Raw genomic sequence first — 20,385 nt, forward strand, 5'->3', positions numbered from 1 at the left:
GAAAAAATAAATAAGGCATCCACATTGGAAAGGAGGAAGTAAAATTATCTCTGTTCACAGAATATTTGATCTTATATGTAGAAAACCTAAGGATTCCACAAAAAAACTGTTAGAACTATTAAATTTACAAAACTTTCAGGATATAAAATCAACCTACAAAAATCAGTCATGTTTCTATACACTGACAATGAACAATTTGAAAAGGAAATTAAAACAATTGCATTTACAATACTGTTAAAGAGAAGAAAATACTTGGGAATTAAAAAAATACAAACAAAATTTCAATATTGAGATTTCAAAATAACAAGCTTGAAATATGATAAGTGAGTACTTTAAAACCCTGACACATGATACACACTAAATGTTTACTAGGAATATATTGGCCACAAGAGTCAACTTTAGAAGATGCCCTTGTGTGGCATCTGCTGTGACAGTCCCTGCCCTCAAAGAGCTTATGATTCAGTGACAGAAGATGGAATAAACGGAGAGTTGGCAAATTTTCTCTGCAAAGGGCCAGAGAGTAAATATTTTCAGCTTTGTGAGCCACATGGTCTCTGTCACAACTGTTCAGCTCTGCCATTGGGGCACAAAAGCAGTCACAGACAATACTCAATTGAACGGGCATAGCTGTGTTCCAATAAAACTTTATTTACAAAAACAAATGGTGGGCTGGATTTGGCCCATGGCCTTTAATTGCCAACCCCTGAAACATATGATTGTTTATACTTGTGTATTTTGAAGAATAAAAATGTAGCGTACTTGAATCGACATTTTGTACAGTGATTGCTAACAAATTATCTGTGATAGAACCAGCCTTCCAGGCATAAAGCCAACACCTCTCACTGCACTTCTATCTGTTGCATGTTTCCTGGATGTTCTTCTCTAGGAGTTGCCTTGTGTCTTATTTTATTTTTTAACATTTTTAAAAATCACAGCAATCACATATGTATTCCTTCTCAGTAAAATTTCAGACTATAGAGGAACCTAAAGGCCCTCTTGATGCTCTTCTATCTCCCCCGATCCCAGGTGCCACCCCCAAGGAAACCACTGCTCTCGTTTTGGTATCTTTCCTTATGACATTTTTTAATGCTTTTATATACATAAATACCCTAAAATAAATATATAATTTCTTCTTTTTAGAAATAATTAAATTATATCACATAGTACATACTGTCCTATAATTTACTTTTTCACTCAATAATAGGTCTTGGAAATTGTTCCACATCAGAACCAATAAAACTACCTCATTCTTTCAATTTGGTGCAGAATATTTCATAGGCGGATATGCCGTATTTCATTTAACTATCCCAATACTGTTGGTCATTTAGATTGTTTTCATTTTTTGCTTTACAAATAATGCTTCAGTGGACATCCTTGTCCAACCACACATGTGCCTTGCACCTGTATGGGGGTGTTTCTCTAGGTAACACCATGATGTGGAATTACCAGCTGTTAGGGTGGGTACATTTACAATTTTAATAGACAGTGCCAAGTGGCCTGCCAAGTGACTTACATTAGGTTAAGCTCCCACCAGCACTATCATTATCTGTACACCCATTGCCTGGCATTTTAATATTTAAGATGTGAATATTTTTTAAAAATTCTTATTTACGTGTGTTTTTAAACCTTCAGGGCATCATGGCCTTCTGTGGCCTGGTCTGCATATCTCTGTTATGAGTAATGGAGCCGTGCAGACCATTGCCCAGAGAAGCAAGGAAGAGCAGGAGAAGGTGGAGGCTTATATGGTCCAGCAGAGACAGGAGTGGGACCAGAAGAGGAAGATGAAGGTTAAACAGGAGCGAGGATGGAGTGGAAACACGTGGGGAGGTGTCAGTCTCAGTGCCCCAGACCCTGGTCCCAATGGAGGTATCAGAGTCCTGGTGTTGCTTACCTTTGTGACAGAGAGATTACTTGTAATTCTAGAATTCCTTATTATGATTTTATTTACTTGTCTGGTTAGATTACGTTTTCCCAAAAGAGGATTTGAGCATCATTGCAATAACTTCACATTATTATACAAATGATTATCCAAATGTATATTAGGAACACATGAGACCCATAACCAAGAAGATTCCACAAACAAGATGCAAAGCACTGGGTTCTGGCATCTTGATTGTGTAGCTTCTCAGAGCCTTAATGTGGTGGTGTGCATTGTGGATCTATACAAGCCACCTACATGGTACAGTTTCCAAACACAGTTGGTCAGGGGGTGTCTATGGAGCAGCATAGCTTGGGAGTGCTGTCTCCATAACAGAAGATAAACCAACTGGATAGTTGTCATTAAGCCCCATAAAAACACACAAGAAATAAAAATTGATGATACTTATCAGGCCAAATTAGAAAACCAAGTCCTCCCCCCACTCCGAGTACATAAAGAAGTAAAAATCATCTGAATAAAATTTATTCTTGTCAATGAATAGGAGATGAGGAGATAGAGGAGAGTTTGGCTGCTACCTTAAGTTTGGCTTAAAGAGGAGAGGAGACGCTGAGATGGAGAGACTTATGCAACATGGTTAGAACTTCTCAAAATGCTTCCACTGGGAGGATAAAGATATGGGAGGGAGAGAAAAACCCGACAAACTCCGTCCCTAATGAGGGCTCTGATCTAGAGTGTAGATAAATGGATTAACTCCTGACAGAAGAAAGGGCAGGGTACAGACTCAGGTGAGCCTGTGTTGTTGGTAGTGGACGTGTGTGTGGGGGCGGGGCACGTGCGTGGTATCTATCTGGTGACATCATTTAGTCCATAAGGAGGAGGTGGGGTCATCTGCTGAAAGTAGGATGATGGCATTGATGAACATGGACAACAGAATATTTTGACGAAAAGGTAGGGTATCTGGACTGGCTTCAAAATTATCCAGGGGAGTGGAAATTGGACAGAGTTTGGAGGAAAGAAGATTTATATGGGTTGATAATTGTCGAAGTTGGCTAAAGGGTACAAGCTTTAATTTTGCTGTTCTCTCCATTTTTGTACATGATTGAAATTTTCTATAGTAAACAGTTAATAAAAATGAAAGAACGCAGAGAGTGTTTGAAATGGCTTCTGTGGTGAGTGGAGAGAGACCTAACTAAAGGACATGAAAGGCCAACACGCAGCAGGGAGGACTTGATTGAGTTGGAGACCATGGATTTTCAGTGGCCCAAGTGTGTACTCTGCTTTGACTTCTCTCCAGCAGCACCCAGCAGGCCAGGTGTGGCAGACAGCTGCGTGGATTCAGGCCTGGACGGTGTGGTGGAGAGAGAAAAGGGTGAGAGAGTTGAGGACATTCACAAGATCTGGTGGAGGTGATGGACTGTGGTGTCCTGGCTGAGTGGGAGAGGCTGTGAAGAGCAGAGGGCGTGAGAGATAAGGGGAAAACAGTGGTCAAGAGTCTGGAGGTGCTGGGAAGCTCCAAGAACCATTGCCTTGGGAGTCGTTGAGTGCGAGAGCTGGGGGGTTAGGAGGATGCAGTCAGGGAGATGGTGGCCGAGCTGGTGAATTCAGTGGTGGAGCAGTCTCTGGTGATGATGGAGGACCAGGGCGTGGCCTTGGGAGCGGCACCAAAAGATCTGAGATTCTTTCTCACTCAAAAGTCGGTGATGGAGCCTGTGTTGAAAAGTGCTTTCACGCACTAACTGTACAGACACATTTACCTGTATGCCTGTTTCTTCTCTCCCTGCAGAAACATATGACGATTTTGATGCCAGGATTCTTGAGGTAGGCATGCTGCATTAAATACCCAGTTAAGCCTTTGGAGAAGTTGGGGTGGGTGGAGTGGGAATAGGGCAAGAGGAACTGTGAGGGAAAGCTTTGATGCGTGACTTTTTCTGAGACACAGAGCTGATTTGAGTAAGTAAATGATGAAACTTGAACTTCAATGACTTGATACTGGCTTTCCTGACTGCCGCCCTTTGTGGGGGCTACCAGTTGAGGTCCCAGGACAAAGCAACTTCGGTGGCATTGTCGGTAACAGAATTTGGAGATTAAGTTTCCTCCTTCCTAAAACTAAACTAGCATTAGCAATCTGTCCTTGAATTATACACCAGCTGTATGTGGCACTCAATGCAGGGAGCAGAGCCTGAGAGGAGCCGTGGGGTGGGGGTGGGAAGCTTGGAGTTGCTGTGAATGTCCAGCTCTTGATGGGAAGTGACCTGCTGGGCTGCTTGCAGGCACAGGGATGTGGTGAATTTAGTCAACTCTCCAGGGCATTCCCTAAAAGAGTCAACTTCCCTGTGAGCTAGTGCTGCACACTGGGTGTTAAATACCATAAGGAATGACCATTCATTGAGTTCGTGATTGAGTATGTATATTGTTTCTTCAATGTCAGTTGTATCATAGAATTTAACATCTGGTCACCAGTGTTTTATGTCTTTGGTCCCAGTTTGTACCTTTTGGAAGTTAATCCCTTTGAAGAATCCTGTGTGTGTGGTGGTTTCCTGTCAGGTCGTGCACAGGGTGGACGGGAGCTCCCGTTTCCTTGAACCCATTTTATGGGAAAGGGGCTGCCGGGTGAGCAGTTTAGCTCACAGTTTCATAGTCCCTGCCCTTTTAAATATGCCCTAAAATTGCATATTTTCCTGTAGTTCATAATAAGCAGTTGTTTCCAGGTTTTCTATTCTCAATTGAGCCTAGTCCTAAGCATAGAGATCCAGTCCTATGCTAATTCTTTCTGTAGGCTGCATTTGTCATTTCTAAGATGCACATTTTCTTCATATTTTAACATCTCTGATATTGGGTATGTCTTATAGTCAATCAGTTATAAACCGTGTCAAAGTATAATCAGCAACTTTTTTTTCTTTCTTGCGGTACGTTCATTAAAATAGGGTATGTTGAGTTGTACAGTTTCAGGTCCCTTTAAAAGTTACCTCAGTGGCACCTTCTAACAACCCTGTGAAATAGGAGGAGAAAGTCTTGTTTCCTTTTTGCTCCTGAGGAAACAGTCCCGAGAGAGGTTCCTTTGGAGAAAGTTTGCGTTTGTGCTCGTGGACTTGGAGGATGATGTACGATTCAGCACATGTGTGTGTGTAAGGAGGTCACCCCAGTTCCCTACTCCAGAATGTTATTAAGGTGTAATATTTATGAAACACCTTGTCTTTTAGGTCAGAAATGTTTTCAATATGACAGCAAAAGAGGGAAGGAAGAAACTGGTCTGCGCCCTGGTCGCTGTGGGGAACGGCAGAGGAGCCGCAGGTGAACGGGGTGTGATGGTCACGCGGTGCTGGTGGTGGTGGCAGAGGACAGGCGTGGCCGGGCTCGGCTGTGGGGTCTGCGGGTTCATGCTGCAGCCAGGGATTTCCTCCTGATTAAATCTGTTAGTGGTTTGGGCTCAGGAGCCTTGTGGTAAATCCATAAAATCCCTTACAGAGGAAAGAAAGAATAGATCTTCCTACATCTGTCCTTTCCTATGAGGACAATGGATACTTAAAAGACTTAAGACACTAAGGTGTTACATTTAATAGTGAAAAATTAGGGAGAAAAAACACCAAATATTCAACCATAGGGACATAGTTACAGAGGGAGTATAGACACACATTGTAATGTTTGGTGGCCATTAAAGAATTAAGGAAAATCACCTACAAAATACTGCTAATTAAAAAAGAAACTTCATATAAGACTGTGTAATATAATCCCAATTTTTGTTTTTTTTTTAAAGTATGTTTACATGCAAAAAAAGACTGGAGAGATATGCAATGAAAAAGTTAATAATGTTTAATTAGTAGGTTTGCCAATTGTTTAAATTTTCTTCTTTCTACTTTTCTGTAAAGTTTTCATAGTGAACATCTGTTTTTGAAATGTATACATGAATATGTAAGGGAGAGAAAACTGGGAAACTATCTATTCAAACCATACTGACACTTTGAAAACAAGTACTAGATCTAGATAGTATTTGCCAAAGGAAACGACTCTGGGTGGATTGTGGGGGAGGAAGGGTGGTCTGGGTGAAGGGAAAGCAAGATGAACAGAAGGCATATTTTGAGGCTGCCCGTCCCAGTAACATCCAAGACAGGACGCAAATCAAATGCCAAATGAAACTGCAAATTTCACAATGACTCGGGATGGGAGGAAGGAGAGTCACGTCAGAGCATCATCTGCAAAGCCTTGGACTATTAAGGGTTTATCCTTAGACCAATTTGCCACCGAAAAAGAGAAAATAGAGAATGACCATATCAAAACTCCTTTCAAGAGAATTATCAAATTTTTGAAACATGGAAAAACACTAGGGAAATCCAACTAACCCTTTTGTTTCTTTTCTTTTCTTTTTTTTTTTTTTTGGTGAGGAAGATTGGCCCTGAGCTAACAGCTATTGCCAATCTTCCTCTTTTTGCTGATGAAGATTGGCTCTGAGCTAACATCTGTGCCCATCTTCCCCCATTTTGTATGTGGGACGCTGCCACAGCATGGCTTGATGAGCAGTGTGTCAGTCTACACCCAGGATCCGAACCTGCAAACCCCAGCCTGCGAAAATGGAGTGTGTAAACTTAACCACTACGCCACTGGGCCGGCGCCTGTTTGTTTTTTTTTTTTTTTCGATGAGGATCAACAATGCGCCTCTGATGGCATCATGGTGTGGCTTCTCAGATTGCAATCAGGCAGTTTTGTTGAAAAAAGTGAGACTTCCCTCGATCAACACTTGATTGCACATTTTGTTAAACACGTGACAAACTTCCTATCATTTCTTAATTTGTACTTTAATTTTTCAAGATAAAGCCCCAATTAAAGCTTTGCTTCTAATTTACTACGAAGTTTTTTACTTAAATTATGTTTTAAGTGGACTCACTAAAAGTGGCCCTTTACTGGTATAATTATCCTGGGATAACAGAGGACCTCCTGGAGACACCACTGAGACCCAAGTTAGTCATGGGGTCCCCAAGGTGGATGGGAAGGAAAATGTCACCCAGTGAAACCTCTGCCTGAGGCTTGAAGCTTTGTCCTCATGGCCCCTCCCCAGAGGTCAGCCAGCTCCTGCCCGTCCGCCTCCACGGCTGGGGACTGAAGGCTTCTGAGGCCCCTGTTCTAGTGTCCAGCTCTGGAATGTCATGGGTTCTCTGAGGGAAGGATGAAGGAGCACTTGACACCAGGAGCTGACTTTCAGGGTTCCTGACTGAGCGCCCCTTCCTATCACCTCCTCTCCTTTCACCTGGACATCTCACTCCGAAACGTGACCTCAACTCTGTCACCTCACTTCCTGTCACTCTGTAGTCTGGTCTCCTTCCTCTCCTCTGGAGTGGCCCAAGGAAATTCTAAAAACAGTTTATTATCCAAATCACTAACTGGAACAGAACACACAGCCCACCGCCCAGATCATATCTGATCAGCTTCACAGAGTGAGAAGAAACTTCTGCACCTTGTTTTCTTGTGGCTTGAGGATTTTCAAATTGAGCACAGACCCCTTTGTCTTGTAGGAAAAAGAAGGGGACTCCCAGGCCAGTACTTGGCAAGTTTCCAGAGAGGGTGAAGCCATCTGACGCCCCTGGTAGCTGGGAGAGTGGGAGACCGAGCGCCGGGCTCCCTGAGTGCAGTGGCCGAGCACACACAGCTGTCATCTGAACTGCCATTTGATGCTGCCTTTAGAGATTCCGTGTAAGCCAAAGGATTCCCCAGAAAGAAACTGAAATGACGGTGTTCCTGATACTGGGGAATTAACAAAACCCAAAAAACACTCCACAAAAGTATTGAACACAAAGGCACTTTATAAAGTAGTTCAAAGGTTTGTCATCTTCTACCATGGACATCTGCAGATATTTGTGGGGGAGGTTTACTCCTTATGACACGTAGAATATCCATGAAGACTTAGAAACATGCCACTAGATTGGTTCTCAAAAGAGCCTGTGGAAAATTCCAGTAGAGACTTCTCAAGATCCAGTCCAGGGATCAGCAGGGGATCTTTGTTTCCTGGTCTCTCAGATCACAATCCCCACTTCCCACCACACTGCCCCCTGTCACAAATAGGAAATGACCCTGAAAGACGGCTCAGTAGTTGGAGGTTAAATGCAGCAAATGCCCAACCCTGACATGAAGCGACATGGGAGAGTCAACATAACCGCCACAAGATGCAGAGTGTTGCTCTTCTTTTGGTTTCTTTTTTCCACCATCGAGAACATTTCTGCATTCTAAAGAGTTATGCTGGAAGGCAGGCCAATCAGCTAACACCGCCTGGGTTTTCAGCTAATGGTCTTCAACTGTCGTCTAGCAAAGGCCACTTCCATCTGACTACAGAAAACACTGCATGGACCACGTACAGCAGCGTTGCTATGTATGAAAACATCTGAAACCAAGATAAGTGACCATTAATGGGCATGCATGGGTAGAAGGTAAAGCATGGGGTGTCCACACTGGGCTGACCACTCCCATGGCACTGGGGATGATGGAGCTGAAGTGTGTGGACTGCCGCTGCTTCCCATCACTCAGGCAGACATCCTTTCTTGCTGAGCCCAGATGTGGCCCCAGAATGCTTTCAGCATGGAGCTCCAGGCGCCCTAATGATCCACCGGATGTGGCGTGCAAGGTCAACTATCTGTCACCTCACAACAACATGTGGGTGCCACCCAACTGGAAATGGGAGGCTTCAGGGGCCCCTCAAATGATACAGGTGAGTATCAACTGCTCTCCATGGGAAATTGTCTTCCTCCACACCAGTAAGACTGGAGTCCACCAGCTGTGATCCCAGCGGCCTTGGCGAGGAGAATATGAACACACGGGTTTGCTGGCTCTGGTTAAGGTCTCCATGCTGCCTGGACATTCTCAGACCCCTCTCAGAATTTTGTTCTGGATTCTTAATTTCTCAGGCACGGGCAAGGGAGCCAGGCTCACAGGACTGAGGGACAGGGACAGGCAGGAGGATTTTGAGCTTTTGCAGAAAGGAGCAGGCTGACTGAGAAAGCTGCTGGGAAGATCCAGTCAGCTGTTTTTGGTGCTGGGAAGAAAGACCCTGGAAATGTGGCAAATGGTCACTCTGTGGCCTGTCAAGCCCCTGACGTGTTGTGTCACGTGGGCACCATCTATTCAAAAGGCTTGCCTGCCCCCAAGTCCAATATCTGCACCTGGTTCTGTGACCTTGGGCATAGGGTCAAGAGTTTCCAGCCCAGGCACAGCATTTAGGGGCTGCGCTTCCGTGACCCTTGAAAATGCCCATGAACACCAGCCGTCCCCGCGCCTGCTCTCTCCCTGCCCCACACAGGGGCGAACCCTGCACCCTCATTGACCAGAGGCGATGAGTAAGCCCAGTTATTTAATAACAAATTTAAGAGAACTCATCCGGGAACTCTGAAGTACCCTGGCTGAAAGGAGCAGTCACACGTGTGAGCAGCCCCCAAAAACACCTCTCCCCATCAGGTGGGAGCAGTTTACTGTCTGAGCTGTTCCAGACCCAGTGAGAACCCTTGGGAGATGCACCTCAGAAGTCCCCACGGGAACAGGAAACAGGCTTATTTTCCAAGTGAGGGCAAGAAATGGCACCCTGGGGACATTGACAGCCAGGGACATGAAGGGTCATCCTTAGGGTTTCAGAAACCCCTCTCCCTAAATGGCTGCCATTATTGCCCACCACTGTTAAGATCCAGAAACCTCCAGCTTTCTGCAGAAATTTGCAGCTACCCTGAGTCAGCTCCCACCAATCCCAGGGGTCCCTTCAGTGCAGACTCTGTGCTGCCAGCAAAGGAGGGAGAAGCTCAGCTTTTGAGGCAGGTCCCCATCAGGAACCACAGAGGGCAGGAGGAGGCCAGATGCTTCCAAAGGCCAGGGGTGTGTGGAAGAAGGTCTTGAGACGCCTAGACCTTTGGGAAGGGCATGTGATGGTTGGGCGGGGTCTGGGGTTAAATCCTCAGTAATCATGACCCCTCCTCCCCTGTGCACTGACACAATTGATATTGTGAATAGAAAGGTGAGACTTCACAGTGAACCGGGCTCATATTTCTCCTTGGTGGTTCCAGCCCAGCGCCCCTGCCTGCCGAGAACATCGTGATGCTTGATTCTGGCACTCCTGACTGTGCCTGGGCATGCTCATGTTTCTCCAACTCAACTAACAAACGGGGGGACACGATCAATGGTGGAGTGGATAAAGGGACGCTGGTGTAGTCATGAATGGAATACTCCACAGCAACGAGAATAAACACTGTACATCTCCACCCAACAGTGGGGCTGAGCCTCACACACCTACGGTGGAGAGAAAGAAGCCAGACATAAAAGAATACACACTGTGTAATTCCATTCACGTGAAGTTCACTAGCAGGCAAAATTAAACAAAGCAGCTAGAAATCAGGACCGTGGTTCTCCTTGGTGTGAGTGCACAGTGATGGGGGCAGGACAAGAAGGGGATTTCTGGGAGCTCTGTATGATGTTCTATTTCTTAATCTGGATGCTTGTTACACGGAGGATTTCACTTTATGGAAACCCATCAAGCTGTGCACTTGCATCCTGCTCACTTCTCTGGATGTGAGTTGCAGTTCAATAAAAAAGTAAAAGAGAAGTCAGAATTTGGTGGAGCCCAGAGGTTCTCAGCTAGAGATCTGTCCAGTGGGCAAGGGCACTAATTCACCCCATCTGGGTTGTTCCATCAAGTGCTGACCCACTAGCCACATTCCATCTACATTTTAGTACCGTGGTCAGCAATAATTTTATGGAAGTTGTTGTCAAATGCCTTGCTGATGTCTGTTTGGAGAGAAGCCTTGTGGGGTTGGGGTGGGGGAGTATAAGGCTCTCTAGGTGAGGGGGAGATGAAACAGAGTCATTTGAAGAAATAACGGAGGAGGCAAATGACCAGCCTCCCAAGGGATGGGAGAGCAAGCAAGGGGCTGCCTGGCTGTCCCACTGTTTAGAAACCAACCATCTTGGGAGATGAGCCAATATGGGAGACATTGCCACACTGAGGGACATTTGAGCGGGATGCAGGGACCATGAGGTGGCCATGTTGATGACCTGGGGAGTAGGCTGGGAGCTTAAGAGGAGCATGTGCCTTCCCCAGGGCAGAGGACGGGCCCACAGGGACCAGCAGACAAGGCTTTGAGGAACTTTCCCCCAGAGCCCAACAGTGCCCACCCTGTGGGTTTTCTCTCAGCCTCTGCTCTGTCCTCTCCAAAATGGGGGGACAGCACAGCTTTGGCTCCTGGAGCTGACATCTTGTGATCCGTCATTACGTTTGACCTCAGGCTTTCTGTAATTCATAGGTTGACCACTAGAATTCTGAGGAGTGCTACTTCCGGAAATTCTTCTTATTTCTTAAACAATACCCATGGTTAGAAATAATTTTGATATGGTGCATTAGCATACTGGTGCAAGCCCACCCATGCACGGCTCTGGAAAAAAGTTTTAGGAAACAATACATTCTCTCCCTCCTGTCATTCCAACCCATTCCATTAAAAAGAAAATCCAGGTCATGACCTCACATGACCTCACCCACCGATGGGTCTGGCCCCTCAGTTGGAGAACGTTCCTATTAGAGCTCACAGACCTGCAGGCAACGTGCCCCCCAGTGACACACAGTTGGCACCCCCATTTGTTCTGCTGATGGGGTGAATGAGGTTCAAGCCCCTGTTCCACCCAGTGCTCCCTGTGAGGCCTCGGGAGGAAGCTGTTTAATATCTCTGCAGTCCTCGAGGGAAATGGGCAGGAATTACCGTCTCATTTCATAGACGAGCAGCCGAGGCCCAGAGAGCACAAGGGACCTGCACAGGGAATTGGTGGAGACGTGACCTCCAGCCCTTCCTCCTCCCACAGTTTCTCAGAGCTGTGGGGCAGGAGACACCGTCATGAAGAGCTGAAGGCCTGATCACAGCAGCAAACACCCACAGCTGGGGGTCGGCACATACTGGGTCCAGAAGGGCCTCCCCACAGCCTCAGCCCCAGAGCCAGGGCCTGGGGAGACACTGGTCACTCGATTTTCCAGCCCAGGCCTCAGTGCTCCCTACCCCACTGTGTGCTTCCACGGAAGACCACTCAGGGAGAGCCAGGAGACCCAAGTGGCCAGACTCACTGCTCCAAACTGGTGCTGAGTGTGGGTGACAGAGCACCTGGCCGGGACACCAGCCCCACCAATTCCTGGTGATCTGGAGCAGGTTACCCATGCTCTTGGTGCCCTGGCTCTCCACCTGTGAAATGGGGATGATAACAGCGCCTACATCCCAGGGCTGTTGTGAGGGTTCAATACAATTGTTCACGGAGAGCTCAGGCAGTGCTGGGCACTCAGCGGTCATGTTTCCTCACACATCCGCCCCCACAAAGCCCACCCAGGCACGGACCCCCGGCCAGCCCCGGCCTGGGCAGCGCAGCACTGACTGGATGATAAAGGGAGTCTTGGGCACTTCCCTTCCCTTCTCTGGGGTTTGTTTTGTCAGAAATGAGGGGGAAGTTTATCTCACTCAAAAGTTAGTGAACTAAAATGGGGGGTAGGCAAAGGGGTAAAGCAGCACATTTATATGGTGACTGATATATAACAATATACACCTGAAATTTCACAATGTTATAAACTATTATGACCTGAATAGAAAAAAAAAAGTTTTCATCACAGGAAAAAAACGTTTGTAACTATGAATGGTGATGAATGTTAACTAGACTTATTGTGGTGATCATTTCATAATATGTAGAAATATTGAATCAAAAGAAAATCTAAATGCCAAAAAAATCCATTGTGAACAAAATATCCAAATTTTAAAGATGGGATGAGTAAAAAAAATATTTAGTGAACTAAAAAAAGAGGGGAGGCGTTGGGCAGCCTTCCTCTCAGACCCTCTGTCAGTGGGCGGTGGGAGCTGTGAACGCGGGCAGGACGACTCACCGCAGCAGAGATGTTTTCAAGGTACTGTTCGTAGGTGACGCTATCTTCCATGGAGATGGTGGCCAAAGCTTCCAGGAAGGAGGCGCTGAGGTAAAACAGGGCGGCGATACAGTGGTAGGCTGTGTCCTGCAGGGTCAGAAGGGGCCATCAGAGAGATCAGGAGACTAGACGTGGAGACGTGGTGCATCTGTGGTCCCAGCAGGGCCCCTCCACCCCACCTGTCCCCTCTCAGCATGCTCAGGTCCCTTGGACATCCTATGCTACTTCCTTTGACTCCCCCCACCCTATCCACCATCACCATATCCTCCAACCCCCTCCTCCCAGAGGTCATTTGCCCCCCTGAGTTTATTCTTGCTGGTTTGGGGGCGACAGTAAGGACTTCAATGGAGAAGGGACACTGCTTTCTCTCAGGGGCGATCAAGTGAGGGGGGGCAACTTGGGATTGAATAGGTAGAAATTGGTTCTGGACCTGAGGAGTGTCATCCGTGGTCACAGTCCTGGTTCAGATGTGGCCTCGGTGACCAGCGCACGTGAGAGAGGCCCAGGACATTTCCATTGTTGTTTTGTTGCTGCTCGTTTTTTTTTTGGGGGGGGTGCTGCAGGCATGTTTACAAGCAAAAAAGTACTAGAATGGGGTTTTGAGTAGCTGTAATGTGGAGGTGATTTCACAAGTCTGAGGAGGAGACCTTTGGAGACTGAGAGGCCCGGTCAAATGGCCCCCACCCCCTTCCAGGCGACATAAGGGGAAGGGGTCCATGTGTAAGTTTCACCCTCTTCATGGGCCTCAAGAATTTATGCAGAACAGAGACCACAGGCCTTCTCTCTCCCCCACCAAGCCCCTCTCTGGTGACCCGGCTTTAGAAGGCTGTGACTGGGAGCTGGGCAGTAAGCAGGGCCTCACACGGGCAGCCAAGGCCAGTCCCCAGGACCCTGCTCCCCCGAGATGGAACCCAGCCCTCCTGGACGATAGGAGGTGCCAACAGGCCCTGGCAGGTGCAGGCGGGATGGGAGGGGGGTGGGCTGCTGGTTACCCATGAAAAGGCCGTCCTGCAGGAGGAGGCAGAGCAGCCCCAACGGGATCAGACAGCGACAGCCACCCTCTGCCCTCACCTCCTCCTGACCTTGCTGCAGGAGCCCTGGGCTGCTGTGCACACTCGGAGCTGAAGGCCTGGCCAGCTCAGCCTTGGAACGCGGGTGGGAGACATCTACAGGGCAGCCTCACCCAGCGCTGGAGAAGCCAGCCTCCCAGGGCAGAGGGTCCAATACTACCCACCCCCTCAAACATCCAGGAATGCGACTCACCAGCGAGACCCAGGGAATATTCCCTTTATTGGCACCAGTTAGGTAGAGGAAGAGCAGGGCAGTGGTGCCTACGAAGCAGAACACAGACACGACCATCACCCAGCCCTGGACCAGGGGGAGGGGCACCTGGGACAAGGCGATCAGGATCCACACTGGGGCCCCCAAGACCTGCAGAGGGAAGGAGGGCAGGGGTGAGCATTGGACCAGGAGAGCCCATGCCCAGGAAGGGCCAGACCCAGAGGTCACGCTGGGGCACGAGGGGCAGAAAACAGGAAGGAGGCAGAGAACAGTGGCGGGCATTTTCCTCACCAAAAATGACTCTTTCATCCCCCAAGGCTCTAGTCTGGATCTCCAGTCTCAGTCTTTCCCAATCCTCTGCTTGCTTGCCTTTATTCACTTTTTAAATAAAATTTAATTTTTTTTATTTAAGGAGCACTTAGATCACATTTATATGCCAGGCACTGACCTAAGTGCTTTACAAATATTAACTCAGGCAATCCTCACACAATCTTATGAGGAAGGTAATGGCCCATTTGTCAGATGGGGAAATTGAGGCATGTGGAAGTTAAGTAATTCATCACCCCAAGAAAGGACTTATGCCATCCAGTATTATCATTAGGAAGGCTAATTCTGAAATTATATACTTCCTAGTATTTTTTATATAAAAATATCCTTTCTTTTATGAAATGGTAGTGACCAGAAGATTCTTTTGGTCTTTATTGGCAAAATAAATTACCCAAACTATGTCACTAGTCTGTTCTTATAAAAGAATTGACCCCTTAAGTCCCCAAGTCCAGGACATGCTCTGAGCGCTAGAGTTGGAGCTGGAGAAAGGGCCCAGGTCAGCCCCATCTCCTCGGGTGGCCGAGGATGGGCGTGAGAGAAGCACTCCCCCGTCATTACCCAGAAGACACCCCAGTTGATGCTCACAGGGTCAGTGAGTCCCAATCAAAGAGGAGAGTAGGGACAGACGTGGGGTCATGACACCCCTCAGTGCCACAGTCCCTCTCCCCCTGTGGACAAGCACACCCCAAGGTGGGATTCTCTGCACTTCTCTCCCTTCTCCTTGTCCCTCTTCATCCCAGTGACATCAGCTCAGCCTCATCCACTGTCCCCACCCGGACAAGGACTGTGCTGGGAGTGGGCTGGGACACGGGTGGAGATGGCTTTGCAGTCAGAGGTTCCAAGGTACTGTGACCCGGGGCACCATCCTCCCGGGCACCTGGGGGCTGAGGACGGGCTGCCCCCACAGTCCTACATCCCCTGTGGTGTGAACTCAAGTGGTACCTTGTCCTCGTCTCCTGTACCCGCTGCCCACCTGCTGGGTGAGAGGTACCACTGTCCTCACAGGTGTTCTCCGAGCCTGTGAGCTGAGAAGCATCAGGAGAGAATCACATCTGGGTAGAAAAGTCAGTGCAATGAAGAATCTGGAGTTATCAAAACTGAGTTGGGCCTCATGAATCAGATACGGGCATCTCTGAGCAGAAGACTTCCTCTACTGATGAATCTGAGATTGCCTGAAGGAAGGCACGTGACAGAGTCAGTGGGACACTATTTATACCTTATAGTAATTGGAGCTAAATCAGTTAAATACAAATTAAATACAAATTTAAATACAAATCCTGCCATGGAGTAAGCTGTGTGTGTCGATCTCATCCATAGCTGCCTTTAAGATCAAACATGTTACTTGGCCTTTTCCATAACGGGCACTGACAAGGGACATGAGTGTGCTGATGGCTGAGATGGACTTGGATTTACCAGGCAGAAGAGTGTAGCATGGAGAAGAGGGAGGATCGGGCATGCCTATGTCGAGGGCAGAAGCAAGGGCCTGGGAAACACTACTCCTGAGCATCCTTTGCCTAGTCAACCGGTGACTATCCAAAGAGGACCAATCTGAGTTAGGTCCCCATTCACATGCTCTCAGGGAGCCCTGAGTTCTCCTTTGCAGCATTCAGCACAAGACAGTGTATCTGGTTAGTTACAAAATGGCACTGCCCCTGACCAGGTGAGGGAGGGGGTGAGGGTCCCCCTGCTCACAGCTGATCTGGGGCAGGGACATAGGGAAGGCCTGTCCAGCATGTGTCAGCGTCCGAGTTAGTTACCTGGCCCTCAGAGTCTCCTGTGAGAGGGCTGTGCCTAAACATGTGACTGATGGACAAAATCCCAAAGGAACAACACGTGTTGCACGTGGAGGGGAGAGCCCTCCCGCATGGGACCCAGCGGGCTGGAGATGCTTGTATGTGGCCAATGGACATGGCATTGAGGGACACTGAATGCCACATCAGGAAAATGATTCTCTTTGTCACTGTCTTCAGTTTTTCTGACTAAGGCAAGGAGAGGGGCTCAAGGTGGAGCCAGGTGTCTGGACTCCCCTAGAACAGGAGCTCCAAGAACGAGCAGGCAAAGGTGATCTGGAGAAGGGCAGTGTTTTTATTTTTGAGGCAGTGATAGAGTTATTTTATTAAAAAAAATTAACTGTAGAATACATAGGAGGTAAATGAATGCACAGGTGGTGCCTGGAAATGCTAAAATCTGAGAAGGCGGCTCTCAGAGCCTGGTCTGCAGACTCAGCTCACTGCACCTCCTTCAGCTCGATTCCTCCCTTGTTGCTCAGTCAGGAATAAAAGACAGGAAAAGTGAGGGGAAGTCAGAGCACAGTCACCACACTGAGTGTTGCCACAGAGTCCTGAGTGTGCACTAGCGAGCATGGCCCCAGCTCTGGGCTGAGCTTCCGGCACCCAGTGCAGAGGGAAGCTTCCAGGTCAATCCCGACTCTCCACCTGCTGTGGGCGTGTGCTGTCACCAGTGTGATGAAGACTGTGTGCCAGCTCCCTAAGAATGCTCTCTCTCTCTCTCTCACTCACACACACACACACACACACACACATACACCCTCTTATGCAACATCCCGGGGTCTACGGAAGAATCTCTGTCCACAGGAGCAAAGCCCCTCTATGCCCCATCCCAGCCCTGCCCCCTGGTACCTCAGGACCCTGTCCCTGCTCTGGATGGACCACCTTGCAAAGGGCCTTATAAAATCATGGTGACTTTTTTCTTTGTATGGTTTATCTATAGCACTAAGTTTCATAGTAAGATAGTGGGGAGAAATTCTCTCTCTCTTTTAGACAGCTTTAATGAGAGATAAGTCACATAATATTCAGCTTACAGTGACAGTTCAATGGTTTTAGGATATTCACGGATATGTGTAACCATCATCTCAAGAGCCAATTTAGGACATTCTCATCACCTCAAAAGAAACCCTGTGCCCTTTAGCTATGGCTCCCCTCCCCTCCCATCCCTAAGGGACCACTGATCTACTTCCTGTCTCTATAGATCCCCCTTTTCTCAACTTTCACATGAGTTGAATCATATAATAAAAGGTGGACTTTTGTGACGGGCTTCTTTCATTTAGCATGACATCTTTCAAGGTGAGAAATTCTCCCTCAAGGGGACTGTTACAAAATATCTCTTCCCTCACAGCACACCCTACTGGCCATTCTGACCCTCTGGGGACAGTGAGTGATTTGTCTCATCTCTCTGGAGCCTCCAACAGCAAAGAGCTGAGGAACCTCTGAGGCCGGGGAGATTCTCACAGGAAACATGCCACCAGGCCCCTTCTGTTCCAGAAACATATTTTAAGTGACACATCATGTGAAGGGAATGTCCTCAGCACAGAGGAAATGATTAAACCTGGGGGTTTGCTCCCAGGAGATGGGCAGTGGGCCTGCCCTCTCCCCCTCACAGCCCTGCCCAGCAGGTGCCCCGGGGAGAAATGCAGGGCGACCTGCACAGGGGACCATCTGGGAGGGGGGCTGACGTGGGTGCAGAACAACCCTGAGAGAGGATGTGGCAGTAAGGAAAAAAGACGAGGCTGAGAAGAGAGAGAGTGTGTTCCCCGCTAGACGTCTGTGACAGTGCCCTGGACACAGACCCCGCTGCTGTGAGAATTCCAGTGCAGATGCGTGTTGGAAGGGGTAACGGCTGTGACAGCTGTGCATGTGTGCAGGCTCCAGTCCTCCCGGCACATGCCAGCCCGCGCAGCACCTGCACCACGCAGCGTCTGCACGGGCTGGGAGTCCACGTGAGCCCTTGAGAGGGGCTCTCAACCAAATGTGCTGGAGGAGGCTGGAGCATGTGACTCAGCCTCTCGGGCCTCGGCTCCCTCATCTGTAAATGGCAATTTGCAGCTGTCTCCCCACTTCGCGGGCTGGTGCAAACTGGGTGAAACTGTGGATGTCAGTGTAAAGCTTCTAGCACCGTGCCCAGCGCCACCCAACAACTGGGGTTAGACACTGCCCACCCAGGAGCCGACAGCCCGGTGGAGACAGATGCAGAGGCAGCCAGTTACAATGCAGGATGATCTCCAGCCCCGAGGGGGCAAAGCAGCCTGGACTGGGGCATGGGCCCCTCGAGTCTTGCTGGGAGAGGTGGCCGTAGCTGGTTGACCTCGACAAAGGGTCAGGAAGGAGCTCCGGGGGAGGAGAGAGTGCACGCCGCGTCCAGAGGAGCTGAAGCACAGTGAGGGCGCAGAAGGCCGGGGAGCCGCGCACGAGGTGGGGGACAAGGAGTGGCAGGAGATGGGGCTCGAGGGAGGGAGAGCTGGAGACAGCACTGGCCGCGGGGCCGGTGTGAAGGCCTCCGAGGCCCTGCTCAGGGGAAAGCCGGGACTCAGCGTGAATCGTGGACACAGCCCGTGCCTGCCGCGGTCCCACACTCAGTGTGCAGAGAGCAGCAGGGCGCGGGCGCTGCGCCCACCGCCGGGAGAGAAGGCCTCCTGGGCAGGGAGCATCCACCCACCCTGGCCTCAGGACCCCACTGGACAAATATTGTCAAGAGCAAAGGGGTAGCGAGAGGTCAAGCATTTCCCTTCGTACAGAAAACTCTAAGCGGCTCCAGTTTCCAGGTGACAGATGCTCAGAGGCGACCATCTTGACAACGTCAGGCACACAGGTGGAGGCACTGCCTCAGTTTCCCTTCATGTCTGTCCACAGCACAGGCCGGACTTCCCTCCACCACCGCCTGCACCTGGGTCACCGTTCTCCACACCAGAGAGGGGGCGGCTGGCTAGGGTGCTCTCTGACAAAGGTCTCTAAGTCGGGTGGACCGACAGTCCCCTGGGGTTGAGCTCTCTCTCTGGGCCCCAGGTCCTCAGGCTAGGAAATCGGGGTGGCGCCTGGGCTAAATGCTCTGTGGTTCTCAGCCCTCGGTCTACACTAGGATCACCCGAGACACCTGGAAAAACACCAGTGCCCAGGTCTCGGGCCCAGGGTCTGACTAGACAGGAGAGAAGCAGAGTCACAGGACAAGGGACAGACAGCCCGGGCTCTTTCCCAAAGGCCTGGGAATGTGTTTCCACAACACGAGCCTGTGGATGATGTTCTGGTAACTCCCAGAAAACAGAAGAAGAAACGCCTGCTGTCTCCATGCCCTGCCCGGCTCTCCAGCAACGCCGCCCAGATGCCTCTCCAGGTCCTGCCTGGATCTGGATGCAAAGTTCCCTCTCCTCTCCTCTCCTCTCCTCTCCTCTCCTCTCCTCTCCTCTCCTCTCCTCTCCTCTCCCTAAGCTTCAATCCCTGTCTTACCTTCAACGTGAGACTCGCTTGACCTTGGCTGTCCTCTAGACGCCAGGTCACAGCCTCAGTGTCTGTGAACAGTGGGGAGCTGGGGATCTGAGGCCCCACCCACCCTAGTGTTTCAGGGTGAGTCTTTAATTCAGTCCAGTATTGGACACTGAGCAGAGCTGAAGTCCTCTAAGAACCAAGGATAATGTACAAAAGGAGACAAAACATTTCCAAATCCTTAAAAGAGTTTACATCTGTGGTCTACATCATCAAACGATTTCTATGACAAAAATTTCCTCAGGAGATAGTATTGGAGAGGTGTCGCGTAAAGTCAGAGAAGGTTCTCTCTTTTTCTTTCTGGATTAATCCACAGGAGGCTGAGAGGGTGGTTAAGGGTGGACACTTTAGAGCCACAGTTACCGAGTTTGAATCAGCTCTGCCACTTACTAGCTGGGTGGCCTGTTGTCCCTGGGCAAGTTACTTAACCTCTCTGTGCCCTACCTGAAATATACTGATAACAACAGTGCTGACCTCATGGCGTTGGGCCTGAGTGCCTGGCACATGGGGAGCACTCTAAGTGCTCGCTGTCACAACTACTATGTGAGGAGTCAAAGCCTCACCTATAACTCCACTCCAAACCTTGGTGGGACTCAGAATTTAAAAATAACTTCAAAAGCATCAAAAAGAGAAAAACCTGTGACCTTCCAGAAATGAAAAGTTGTGGAAAATGTGTGTGCCTCTGCAGAAGGAAACACAAAGAACGTAAAAATAGG

At 48.9% G+C, this 20,385-nt stretch overlaps 1 protein-coding gene across 1 annotated transcript in view; it reads right to left on the minus strand.

Moving 5' to 3' along the window:
• Nucleotides 1-8,156: 8,156 nt before the first annotated feature.
• The window catches only part of LOC101399406 (myelin and lymphocyte protein-like), a 38,117-nt gene continuing 25,888 nt past the window's right edge, over nt 8,157-20,385 (minus strand). The window contains exons 2-4 of the mRNA XM_087426081.1: nt 14,052-14,219; nt 12,750-12,875; nt 8,157-8,246 (exon numbers count right to left, since the gene is read on the minus strand). Coding sequence (XP_087282207.1) covers nt 8,157-8,246; nt 12,750-12,875; nt 14,052-14,219 — 384 coding nt within the window. The remainder of the gene's footprint in view (nt 8,247-12,749; nt 12,876-14,051; nt 14,220-20,385) is intronic.

Source organism: Ceratotherium simum, chromosome 40, assembly GCF_057802395.1.
Source record: "Ceratotherium simum simum isolate JZ-2026a chromosome 40, ASM5780239v1, whole genome shotgun sequence".
Lineage (NCBI taxonomy): Eukaryota > Metazoa > Chordata > Mammalia > Perissodactyla > Rhinocerotidae > Ceratotherium > Ceratotherium simum.